We start from the raw sequence: 13330 nt of genomic DNA, 5'->3' as shown, positions 1-13330 counted from the left end.
CAGACACGCGTAGCCCTAATGCTCACATGTGGAGTGTTGTTCTCTACTAGCTTTCATTTCAGCCCATGCAACAACATTTGAAGGATTTAAATGTATTGATAACATCTATGACGTTGAGTCCTTGGATTCTAAATGCTTGAATATAAATGAGGTGCTGCTATTTGTAGAAAGTTGGTATAAAAAGTGGGATGTTGGATCTGCAGATAGATGAAGGGCGCTAATACTCTAATGAACTTACTTGTTAGGACGGCTGCCACCAGGCAAGATGAGCCCCTAAAACACACACACACACACACACACACACACACACACACACACACACACACACACACACACACACACACACACACACACACACACACACACACACACCCCTCTTGTTCTGCCCACCACAGATAGAAATCTGAAATCGAATATGTTGCAATTGTCGACATCCACGCAACAGTTGAACCCCATACCAACAGATAAAAGTCTCCGTATGTTGTGTGTGCCGGGCGTCAGCAAGCATTGCGTGCCGGGATGCATGTGAGCCCGGCGCTGGAACAAGAGCCCACTCAGCAGGTGCTACGTGGCGTGGGTTTGCCCCGACAAGAGACGCTAGGGGGGTTGAGAGGGGGTAATGTGTGTGTGTGCCAGCCACAGCTGTCCAAAGAGCAGCCAATGGGATTCATAAAAGGGGTGTTTGTATGTGTATGTGTGTGTATATATATATATATGTGTGTGTGTGTGTGTGTGTGTGTGTGTGTGTGTATGTGGGTGCAGTGTTTCAGCTGCAGTCAGTCCACACACATACCCACACACACACACCCGGAGCTCCCCACTAGTCACCCCACCACTATTCAGACGGATTAGAGGCAGTGTCCAGCAGGTGGAGTGAGGTTTTGGCGATAAATACCGTTGGTTGTTGGTAAAGGGGGAGGGGGGGACGGTGGGTGAGTTAAGGAGTGGTTTGGTGAGGCGAGGTGAGGAGGGGGGGGGGGCTGAGGTTCAGGAGGACCTTCAGCTATTGTCATCCTTGGTGGCGTTAACCCCCCCCCTTCTCCCAATCACACCTCATATCCCTTTATCTCACACCCCCCTCCTCAATCAGGGCTAGAACAGAGAGAGAGAGAGAGAGAGAGAGAGAGAGAGAGAGAGAGAGAGAGAGAGAGAGAGAGAGAGAGAGAGAGAGAGAGAGAGAGAGAGAGAGAGAGAGAGAGAGAGAGAGAGAGAGAGAGAGAGAGAGAGAGAGAGAGAGAGAGAGAGAGAGAGAGAGAGTCAGGTCCTCAGAATAATAAACCAAACTATCAATCAGCTCTTTTCATCAATCGGAATGTTCAGTATTGCAACAATGTTCCCCTCCTCCTCCCCCCCTCCCACCCTACTGTGAATGTCGGAAGATACGCAGCTCTTCCGTGTGTGTCCCTACAGGTGTAACGGACGAGGCCGCGAGCGTCTTGCTGAGGCTGAACCTCCCAGTTTGGGGTGGTAGAGTTGTTTCCCCTGTGGTGTTTGGATTGCCGCCGTTTGCGTTGGATAGGATTGTGGGTGCGTGGACTTGTTGAGGGGTGCCGCAGTCAGACCTCCAGGCCCAGAGCTCTGAGCCAGACTACGTATAGACCTGCGTCGTCTCGTCGTTGTGGTGGTGCTGGTGGAAGCTGCTTCTGTGGCTGCCGTCTCCTGTCAGAGACGAGGGAAAGACTTCACATGAGCCGTACTTCAAACGCATGGAACGTAATCGGTATAGGGGATTGTTGTTCTAATAACAAAGCAGTTGCTTGCTCATCAAGCAACTGCATCATGAGCATCGTACTATTTTTGGATTGTCTTATTGCCAAACAATACTCTCCCTTATCCTGCTCAGGGAGGAAAGCCATGTCATGTTAATAATAATGGTAAAACGCGAGACATTACTCTACATTATTATTACTTCACATTAATAATTCACTACATTGCTACAAAATTACTTTATCAATACTACTACAATACATTTCTTAACATTACTATTGTACTATTTACATTACCTATGTGTTATACTACACCTACATTACTTTAAATGAATACTACATTGCAATACTTCAATTATATTACATTACTACCTCATTATATTACTACTATTACTACTACAATACTTTACATTGTGACTACATTACTTTACATTTATATTACATTACTTAACATTAGTACTACATAGCATTACTTTAACATTACATTGATATAACATAAATTTACATTAGTACTAATCATTACTTCACATTATGATAACATTACATTAATATTACAAAATTACATTTCATTACCTTACATTAATACTACATTAAAATGCTTGACATTACTACAACATTACTTGACATGAATCTTACCTTAGTTTGAACTCCGACCACATTACTTTATGTGGCTACTACCTTGCATCCCTACATTACTTCTAGGGACTAGGGGTGGTGGTAGGAAGGTTCCTGGGTGGGGAGAATGACGGGCAGGTTGTGGGGCGGGGGGGCGGCTGTGTAATCTCTGTTGGAGTGTCAGATGGCTTTGACAGACCACAGTCACCAATTAGGGACCACTAGATTAGAGTAGTGGGGGAGGAGAGAGAGAGAGAGACTTCTTCCTTTTCTACTTCTCTGCCTTTTATCTCCTCCTTCCTGACTCTTGGTTTGGGATTGTCCCTGCTGCTCCTCATCCTCAGCTTGTCCACTCCTGCTTCCTCTCTCTCTCTCTCTCTCTCTCTCTCCCCCCTCTGCTGTTTCCCCACACAGCCTACTTCTCCATGAGCTTAGGCTGGCTAGACGTGAGCAGAGTGGATTAAGAGCCAGGCAGCTCGTCGGGAGTGTCTGTCTGGCCTGCTCTGGGGTTTGCGTGGGATGGGGCGGTAGGACCATGGCTACCAACATGGACATGGTGGAGTCCGATTGGGACAGGACTGGGATGGAAGGCTGCGTTACCCTCGCCGCCGATACTGCTTTTGCTGATACTTCTGCTGCTGATGCTGCTGCTGCTCAAACACCAACGGTACAGAGAGGGGGGGGGGGGGGTTACCATGGTTCCTCTGTGGGGTTCTGTTTCTCCATCCAGCTCGCCCGGTTGTATGCACTTTTGTCTTTCTTCTTTGTATGCACTTTTGTCTTTCTTCACTTTTGCAAATTGTTGTACAGTGTTAGTGTTGGCCAGAGTGCCGCTTCTCTGTAGTCAGGCAATCAGCTTCCCTTGAAACTGATAACCGCCAATCCCAGCACAGCTTGGATCCATTACTGCTTAACGAGCAGTAAGGACCTGGGACTGTTTGTTTTCAGCCATTGTATGATCATTCCTTCTCAGGTCTTCTCCATGTACAGTAGATGTGTTTATCAAGTGCTTGGCATGTGTTGACTGTGATGGCTGTTCCACTGCCCCGCTCGTGTGTGCGATTTCTCGTCACAGTGGATCTCCGGGGCCGCTCCGTAACGCAGATATGAATACAGTGGGTGTTGGCACAAGCTGTGGACATGATGTTTATCGGACAATGTTGTGCCTGGGGATTCGGCCTCATCTATGTTTGTTGTGTTTACATAAAAGCCAGACTCCTTGGCACATGCTCTGTCCCTCGAGTGCACTGCACGCTGCCGAAAACAAACACACAAGCACACACACTTCACAGGCCGGCTGTGTGTGTGTGTGTGTGTGTGTGTGTGTGTGAGAGTGTGTGTGTGTGTCTGTTCCTTGTGTAAGGCCGCGCATGCCCAGGACCACATGATGGAAACAATGTGAGGAAGTCCATTAGCGGGGCCTCCATTGTATCACCCCATACATCCTGGTTCCTGCACAGGGGTGAGGTCTCGGACGGGGCCTGGTGGGGGGGCAGACGTGGTTAGGGCGACCCCCTGGTGGTCCTGGTTCTCTGAAGAGGGTGAGGCAGGAAGATATGGGTGTTTGTGGTGGGGGGGGGGGGCGTTGATCTAGCTTTCTGGGCAGAAAGGAGCTTAATCGTCTGGCCTTCTGCTGCCCTGTCTGCAGCAGCACTTGGGAGATTCTTCCACTTACTGACCCGTGGTCAGTTCCCCTCCCCCCCCCCGCTTTACCTCTTATGGTCCGATCCAGCAGCCGATCTGCGGCCTGTAACGGCAGGGAGACTCCTTATGCGTCTCCTTAATCAGTGGTGGGGGACAGATGGACCAGGCGAGGGGGCGGGAGGTTGCCCCTGAGGATGGGAGCCATTGGTCAGATCCAAGAAGTTGATTAGGAAAGGCAAGAGTTTCCGTGGGTGTTCTTTGGCGGTGATATGAACAGAGTGTGAGTGGGGGATGTTTCAACTTGTGGTTGTGTACTGATAACTTGGGAAATGTCTCAAGAACATTAATGCATCATTATACAGTAGTCACACGTTGCTGGTTTGCCACAGCCACTCACTTCCTGAAACAAAACATGGTCCCCACAAAGGATAAAAGGGTTTAGGACAAACCTAAAAGACATTGAACTTTTAAGAAGTCATTAAGGCTGCTGTTGGATTAGAGAGTTGTGAAGACAGATCAATAGAGGGCAAGATTTATCAAATAATCCGCCCCATTACTACCTACGTTTCTCCACCATTGTTGTTACACTCGCAAACCTTTGGTGCTGTAATGACCATGTTTTGCGTGCACAGTGAGATTGACGGGCAAGAGGAATTCCTGAAACCTGAAATTAGCTTTGAGCTGTTAACAATCAGAATTGTATCAGACAGAGGCAGGCACAGGCAACCAGAGCAGATATTTCTACAGAGCATTTGACTCACTCATTTCTCATTTCTTGCAAAATAACACTCAAATTATATCTAACCTATATAACCACCCTTTTTAATTTCAATGAGATCCGATCAGTTCCTTGGGCAAAAAAATCAATCAGAACATGCCACTTTAAATACTCCACAATGTCAAGTGTCTACCTTTCCCAGACTTGTACCTAATGTGCAACAAAGGGTCATGACTATGCATGCCAGAATTGCATTCCAGCCAATCAGAACACCAGCTGATGTCACTGCCAATCACCTTCAGCAGAGCTCAGAGGACCTCCTAATTGAAATCAGCTGGTGTCATTTATCTTGAATGAAACTGCCCATATGCATGGCTAGCCAAAGCCCTCAGATCTGTTGAATGTGTGTTACTGTTAGTTAATATTAAGGAGCAAACTGTTGTTGTTAGTGGTCAAACTATAAATCTGTCAAAACGTCTGCTTTAATACTCGCGAGAGAGAGAGAGACAGAGCTGATAAACTGAAGGATTAGATGAGCAAATGTGTGTCTGAACACGGATGGAATGAATTTGCATAACCATCTTTAAGCTTTCAGCCTTGTATTTCTCCCGCGTCATTTTCTAACCATCATGTGCATCTCGTACTGTTCTGGTGATTCTGACACCCCATTTGTCCCCCTTTCTGTCCCTGTCGTTGTGTACGTAGGTTTGCCACCACCAAGACTGCCAAGACCTGAACAGCAAACGCCCCCTTCACCTGTGTGAGTCATGTGACTTGCGCTTTCATTCTGAGAACACAGACAGCATGCACTTTGAGCGGCACCCCCGGTTTGACTTGCAACCCCAAGGTAAGAGTCAGCGTTTCTCCAATTGAAGTCCTTCCAGCCACAGTTTAACAAGCTCAATGTGTCAGAGGCAATGTGTCAACCTGTCAAAACCGCTACATCGATGTGTCACACCACATTCTTAAGATGTGAAAATATGAATCATCATCATAATTCACTTAATAAACATAAAGTGTTTATTAAGTGAATTATTACACATAAGAGATAAACTTCTCTTGCGTGTTTTTTGTGTCTTTATCGACATGGTTAAGGTCATGACCTATAGGTCTCTGAGCTTGGCTAGAATCGATTTTTGTTTAACAGTAAACAATCTTTGAACTCAATGTACAGAGATCCTGTACTCTCTGTGAAATCCTCCATGTCATGTGATGGACGTTTCTAGAAAGTGAGGAAGGACAGCTCCGGTCTATCAGATGATCAGACCATAGTATCTCTCGATGGTATCCTCTGTGTGTTCTATTATTTAGTGTCAACATGTGTGTTTGAATCCTCCAGGCTCCATTCTGGCCCGGAACGTGTCCACACGCTCCTGCCCCCCGCGAACCAGCCCCCCCTCGGGCCTGGAGGAGGAAGAGGAGGAGGAAGTGCACGACCGCGGGTCAGTAGCCTCTCCGTTATCATACGTTTGTTTTATATCGGCCTTCTCACTATTGCCCTTCTCACACTAAAGGTCGCTCCACAGATTCATGAGCACGCACGGAGCAAGACAGCACAACAAGAAGTACAAAAAACAACAATGAAAAAAAAGGAATATATATATATATATATACACAGGGGGTCTGTGCAGGGGTGGAAGAGAAGTGTTCTTGAAACAGAAAGGTCTTGAGATACGCTTTAAAGAGAGGGAAGGAGGGACAGTCACGGAGGGATTGATATGCACGCTACGCTACCTGGACCCTCGCCACGGCGATGAGACTGTGCACGTAGTCCGCCCCGGACTATATTGACATATCCGAGGCGTACGTATGTGCGTTTTCATCTAATAAATGAAAGTATTCCGAAGTTGAAAGATTGTCGTGTGTTTGGTCTTCCGGAGGCAATGTGTTTTTGTTTGTATGTGTGGGAGCGTGTGGGTGTGTTTTAACCGTTGCGGTTTCCATTTCAGGGAACGTAAAACCGGGGCGTTGAAATTGGTGAAGAAGAAGCCGCGGAGACGACACACTGACGTAAATATTTATACACGCACGCACGCACGCACGCACGCACGCACGCACGCACGCACGTACTCGCGCACGCAGAAAGACAGAGGCACTCAGACTCACACTCGGACACACACACAGAGAGACAGAGGCTCTCAGACACACACACACACTCGGACACATACTCACATTTGGACACACACACAGTGACACTCTGACACATTGCCTTCTAAATGCTCCTAGTAGGGCATGGTGATCTCAACCTGGACTATGACACACCGTCCCACACCTCGGGGAAACATTGCAGTGTTTACGGGATGATGCACTCCAGTACTACATAATGATTGATGTCATTTGTTGAGGAGTTGCGTCGGATCAAAGAAGCCACCTGGCTTGGCAGACGGTGTTATTGCTCAGCTGCAGTGGAGGATTTACAGAGTGAGCCCCTTTAGACTAGGCTAGCTCTGAGGCCCGGCTCCTTAGTGAAGGGGAGCCCCCTTGTGTAGCTAACTGGTAGCACATAAGTACCATCGTTTTATTTTACTGTAGGACCAAATGACTTGGAACAAGATGATCATTTCAATGTGGTTGGTGTTATCATTTATTATTTTTGATATTGCTCCGCCCAATATTATAGAAATGATTTAGTGCTGTTTATCTTGGTCAAATGCATATAGAATTTCCATCTGGATATATATCCATAAAAGATACCTGGTTCTGACCTTTGCTTTGAAATGGCCAACCTTCTGTCTATCATCACCATACCATTCCATGAACATAACTCCAATGTCTCCACAAGCCTATGTGTTGTAGTGAGTGAAACCTAGGGTTGATATGGTCAGACTCCCCCCCCCCCCCCCCCATCTACATAAAATGACAATGTTCTGTTTTGCCGACAGGACCCCAGCAAGGAGTGCTTCAGCCTCAAATTCGACCTCAACGTCGACATCGACACAGAGATTGTACCGGCGGTGAAAAAGAAGACGCTGAGGTCAGTGGACTCCCCCAGGCTGATCGGACACATGCTCCCCTCCCACTCTAAGACTGGTGTGTGTCGGTGTTGTGTGTATCGATTTGGACGTACAATGACGCCTCTGTTGTCTCTCCTGTGGGAACCAGAGAGGTCCTGGGTCCGGTGTTTGAGAGGAAGGGCATCGAGCTGGCCCGGGTGGACCTGTTCCTGGACCAGTCCAACACCCCGCTGTCCCTCAACTTTGAGGCGTACCGCTTTGGGGGACACTACCTCAAGGTTAAAGGTGAGTTGAGCCATCATGTGGTTGTGTGCATTCAGTTAGACATAAGTTTTTAGTCCCATGGGCAGTTTTGGTTTGGGACTCAAGTTGCAGTTAGAAATCATCCGACACCCTCCCTCATCAGCAGCAACAATACAACATACAATAAAAACAATAATATACCACATAGGAAAAACCCAAATAGAAAAGACCCAGGGCTTTCTTTGCAAAGCCTCCAATGACTTCATAATGCACAGCTTATGGCTTATAATATTGAACATTTAAAAGCATAATTGCATATAATATATATAAAGTATGTGTACAATTTGTAAGAGGGACAATAATTAACAGGGTCTGTGTTCTAAATTTTATTTAAGAGGAAAATAATTGAATATACCCAGATACAATCGAGGACGATCGCTTATCCAAGGAGAAAGACGGCTTGCTTGCAGTAGATTACCGATTAATTCGGATTGATTACAATGATTCAATTATTTATTCAAAATATGAAGCAGAGTTTGGACAGAGTACTGTCTGCTACTGAGTCACATGGGTGTGGGGGTGGTTGGTATTGGCTGCATTGTATTGTAACATTCCATTCAAGCCTAACTAGGCCATTGTCTGTCGACAGTATATCTGTGTATAAAGTACAGTCCAAGTCCCCAGGGCAGTATAGTGACTGCCTTTGAACCTTTTGAACTTTTAACCTTTTTGGGCAGTCCCAAAAACTGCACCTCAACCTCTTTACTTGCTAACCTGACCAAACTTACCCTTACCAGCTTCCTCATGATCTATCACTGAATTCACTGAAAATATCTCTGGTTCAAGGTTACTTACAAATTATGAAACGGGTTAAATATGGTCATTGACTTAATTTATTTGTTATTTCCCCCCTGTTTTGCATGTTCAATCCCTTCCCTTATGTATATGTAGTATGATTACTCAGAAAACCCCAGTTATCCAGTAAACTGTAATCTGGTTGTTGATTATTTTGAATTTGAAACACCACACACACACACACACACACATACACACACTATCTAAAGGGCTTTTAGTGTCTAAAAAAAGCTCTAAATCATTGTCATTACTTCTAAACGGTTGTAAAGCAGACGCATGTGTTTGTGTGTTTTGGCTGTGCAGCGCGGCCGGGCGACGAGCTGAAGGTGGAGCAGGGCGTGAAGGACCTGCGCTCCCTCAGCCTGCCCAACATGAAGCCCTGCGGCAACCAGAGCGGCTACATCCTGGCCCCCGCCCGCGAGAAGGCAGAGCACGGCTCCCTGGGGCGAAGCGACAGCATTGACCTCTTGGTACGCCTCACACCCACACGGATGGTTGGCCTGTGTGTGTGTGTGTTTGTGTGTGTGTGTGTGTGTGTGTGTGTGTGTGTGTGTGTGTGTGTGCACGCGCATGTTGAATATGTGTGTCATCCGGTCCAATTCAGATGTGGAACAGACAGCTAATTGATCTGCTGATGAGGTCATGGTTGCCCCGGTGGCTACAAACAGGTAGAGGCTTGTTGCTCAGCAGTGCCTGGAAACAAACAGTCCAGGTTGCCGGGAACCCCAGCGTTAGACCTAGGACTAGGATTAGGTAGGACTAGGATTAACGCTGGGGACCCCCAGCATTAGTCTTAGCGATGGGGACCCCAGCGTTAGTCCTAGTGCCGGGAGTTATTCGGATAAAAGTCAGTCCGTTACTGAATGGCAAGAATGGCACTTTTCTTTTGGAGGATTTTCAAAAGAATTATTTAGTTATTTTGTAAATAGTATTTGTCTCTTAACCATGCCCTCAAAGGTATTATTGTGTACAATTGTATTATACTCCTAGTTGTAATTTTCTCCAACGCTCCAATATTGAAACTTTATGTTATGAAATTACTGGTCTTCTGAAACAGTATTGGATTAATAGTACAAATAGTGTCCACAGGGGGGCGCTTAAAGTCCTCTTACACACTAGAAGGCTTTTGGAGGCTTTTTCTCCAATTGGTCTGCGTTCAAAGATGTGCCATAAGAGATGCAACAAACTGCTAACTTCCTCGCCCTTTTATGCTTTCATATGCTCAGTTCATTAGTCATTAAGGTCTTTCTAGGTGAGCTTTGGTTCGTCATTTGAGTGTTAAGGAACTGGACCTACACTTTGGATATATGGTTACGGAATAAATAGTTGAATTAGAATTGTTCCTGGGAGGATATTGCTGCTGGTTCTGGCTTCCGGGCATCGAACCGCAGTGGCTGTGAACCAGTTTGGGTCTCAGCCCAGACTCCCAAGACACAGGAAATGGGAGGACGTGAGATCGCTGACAAGTTTTTTGGGCGTTTCCATGGTAGCAGCCTAGACGCATGCGTGCCTGGGTGAATCGAGTTCCTTTTGGCTGGAAAGGTTTTGATATTTGAAATGATATTTGCCACTTGGCAAATATCATTTCATCTAGGTAGGGTCACTGTGTTATTCCAATCCAAGACAAAAAAACTGCCAATTGTTCACCTCTTCCCAATAGAATGACCCCATGGTTGAAGCAGTTACAGTCAAGTTAATGTTGATTACATGTCGCCTCCTGTTGGGGACAAAGAGGAAAGATAGTGTGGATCATTACATATCATCAAAGCAAAGGTTCAGCCATGCAGCTGGAGGCAAGGTTCAACAGTGCAGGCGGCTTGGCCTAATCTACATTCCAGTTATGCTGATAACTCTCATAAAACATTGCTTCCCATCTGTCCTTTGTCGGTTTTACATAATTGATTGAGTGTTATTTAAATACCTGATATAAAATATCATTTTATAGCAGGTATTTTTATTACCACACCAAAATATCATCATATTCCATATTATGTTTCAAGTGTAGTGTGATGGTTATGTCAATATGTTTTGGGATCATTAGATGCAAGATTCCCTTTCCTATATTTCCCTTTTTATATTCCATAAATATTCACGTCACCCTCATCAACATGTATTTAATTGTGTGGAAGGTTATACGATGTGGTCAAATGATGATCATTATATGAAATGGATTGTACTTAAAGAAAAGCCTATTTATCTATCATGCAGTCAGAGGCTGTAAAATTGAAACTAATTGCAGAGTTGGTTGGTTTATAGTTTTGTTTTAGAAGAAATGCAGGTTCCCCTACCCTTGGCTGGGTTGAACCTGAGCTTATTTTCCGCTGTAGGGTTTTTCCAGCATTTTACTTCCTCCTCTCTTTTCTGATTTCCTGAACATACTAGAGTGTGGAGCTCTCAGCAGTAAAACAAGTTTTACAGCCAGTCAAAAAGCTAGATACACTGAGGCCGTGTGATTTCCAGTAAGGATCTGAATCGACCTTTGCCGTCTAATCACACTATAATATTCATACATCGTTGGCATGGGAATATAACAGCCTAGCAACCGACTTGCATTGCCACTCTGTTGTAGAAACCGTGTTTACAATCGTTCAAATCTCAAACGCTATCGTAAAAAGTTTGCACAAAGCAGCAGGTGGATAATCAATGGTACCAGTGGTTTTATCAGAACCAATCGATGCAAACGATCCTGAACTCGATTGTTTATTTTTCCATTGGATTAGCATTGATCATTATTGTACAAATGTTCCTAATGTTCTTTAACCATTCCTCCTTAAGTTGTGGAGGCCTGGCAAGCAATATCACAGCTGTAATATAATGGCCTTATAGTGATCGTTTCCTAAGATGTCGCTTTCGATAATACACAGGACCTCTGAGGAAGAGTTAACCAGACAATACACAGGACCTCTGAGGAAGAGTTAACCAGACAATACACAGGACCTCTAGGATGGAGTAAACCAGACAATACACAGGACCTCTGAGATGAGCCGGGGGTGGCAGGGTTAGGGTTATGAGGGTTAACCAGAGTACAGATGGAGCCAATGAGATTGTAGGGGTTAACCAGAGTAAAGACAGAGCCTCTGAGTTGAAAGAGCACCTGGTGTTTGGTTGTGAGTAGATGTTTTCAGTGTAAATGAACGTAGTGTTGGGGTGGCTACAGAAGAAGTGTGAAGCTCTTTTGTTTGAGGAGTTCACTATTTGGAAAAAGACCCGTCTGGCCCCTCTGGCTCTCAGAATAAACATAACCCTAAATACTAAATAGAGGTGTATTCATCAATACATGCATGTGTGTGTTTACACACATAGTTCCCCCCAACCGTTGTTCAGTCGTAGCTTACTGTAATGTTCTCGCTTGTTCAACCACTTCTCTTTCTGTACTTCTGCTCACAGAAAGTCCTTCTCGGTGCTTTGTCTTAAAGGTGTGAGGCAGATGTTTAGCAAGTTGGAACGGCAATTATACCATTCTTCTGTTTTGCCCGCTACACACTGCGTCCTAACTGCCCACACAGTGAAGATTGTGTGCGTGTGACTATAAAACAGGGCGGCTATCTGGCCTCTATGTTAGACTTATAAAGTGGGAAGTTGTAAATTAACATGCAGTTGCTCTGCAGTATAATGGTTTAACTGGAGGGTGGGGGGCTCATGGCTGCATATGGGGGAGTAGGGAGGTGGGAGGATGTTCTCTGTGTAGGTGATAAGCCCCAAAATCTCCCTCTTTCTTTGATTTTAACAGAGCGACAACTATCAGTTGATTGAACATTAACGTCTTTATCAGAGATTAAGTTAAAAACAACATAATGCCGTTGAAGTAAACGGATCATTGAACTCTCATGCAATAGTTTGATGAGGTTATTAAGTGTTTAATTACTCATTGTGAATCCTAATGAAGCTATTTTGACAAGTAGAATTTATTGACCTTTTTGGTTATATCTCTTTGTACGAGAGTATCTGCTCATTTAGGTATGATGTAATATAGCTAGATGTGATTAGGCTATGCATTTGTCATGCATACAAAATGACTAATATGAATGGTACATACCATGTGTATCTACGTAACTAGTATCATTAAAGATGGCGTCATCTAAGTATCTAGGTATATGCATGGACTGTATGTATTCCTGATGCAACTTGCATTCATGAATATCAACGTGAAACCTGCACATTGTGATCAATGTGTATCTGTTAAGTTTTGTAATGAAAGTGTGTGTGTGGGGGGGGGGGTGAGCACTGTTCTTTAAAGGGTGGGAGGAGCCAAGCTGGCTGCTCAGGACTCTGTTAAGGTGTGTGTGTTTGAGTGGCAAGTCAAGATAGGCAGACTCCGTACTAGGCCAACAGTGCACTTTAGTCAACCCAGCAAATGGAGCTCCTTTGACCGTTGGATTTACCAGGGATATTTCCGTCCACTGAACATCTGAGCGGGTCAGGTCCTGCAGGTTGACTGGTTAGCTGGTTAGCTTTGAGCTGAGGAACAATATGGTGCGTTTCGGTCGCCTGACGTCCGGCTACAGCTGGGACCTCATGCCCCTGGACTCTGCCATCCCAGAGTCCTCGGCACCACCGCAATGTCAGGTGAGATGGGCTGAACTGTACGGTCTGTT

The 13330-nt window shown here is 45.3% G+C and overlaps 1 protein-coding gene across 5 annotated transcripts in view; it reads left to right on the top strand.

Moving 5' to 3' along the window:
• plekhg5b (pleckstrin homology domain containing, family G (with RhoGef domain) member 5b) overlaps positions 1–13330 on the top strand; it is a gene marked incomplete at its 3' end in the record, with an annotated part of 51775 nt that overhangs the window by 24167 nt on the left and 14278 nt on the right. For all 5 annotated transcript variants that reach the window (XM_079740691.1, XM_079740689.1, XM_079740692.1 and 2 more), the window contains 6 exons: positions 5389–5530; positions 6023–6125; positions 6633–6693; positions 7566–7657; positions 7786–7922; positions 9039–9205. In XM_079740691.1, coding sequence (XP_079596817.1) covers positions 5389–5530; positions 6023–6125; positions 6633–6693; positions 7566–7657; positions 7786–7922; positions 9039–9205 — 702 coding nt within the window. The remainder of the gene's footprint in view (positions 1–5388; positions 5531–6022; positions 6126–6632; positions 6694–7565; positions 7658–7785; positions 7923–9038; positions 9206–13330) is intronic.

The sequence above is a fragment of the Pollachius pollachius genome (assembly GCF_949987615.1).
Source record: "Pollachius pollachius genome assembly, chromosome: 8".
In the NCBI taxonomy this organism is placed as follows: domain Eukaryota; kingdom Metazoa; phylum Chordata; class Actinopteri; order Gadiformes; family Gadidae; genus Pollachius; species Pollachius pollachius.
Note: the sequence above shows the minus strand (reverse complement) of the source record. Positions and strands in the feature narration are given on the sequence as shown.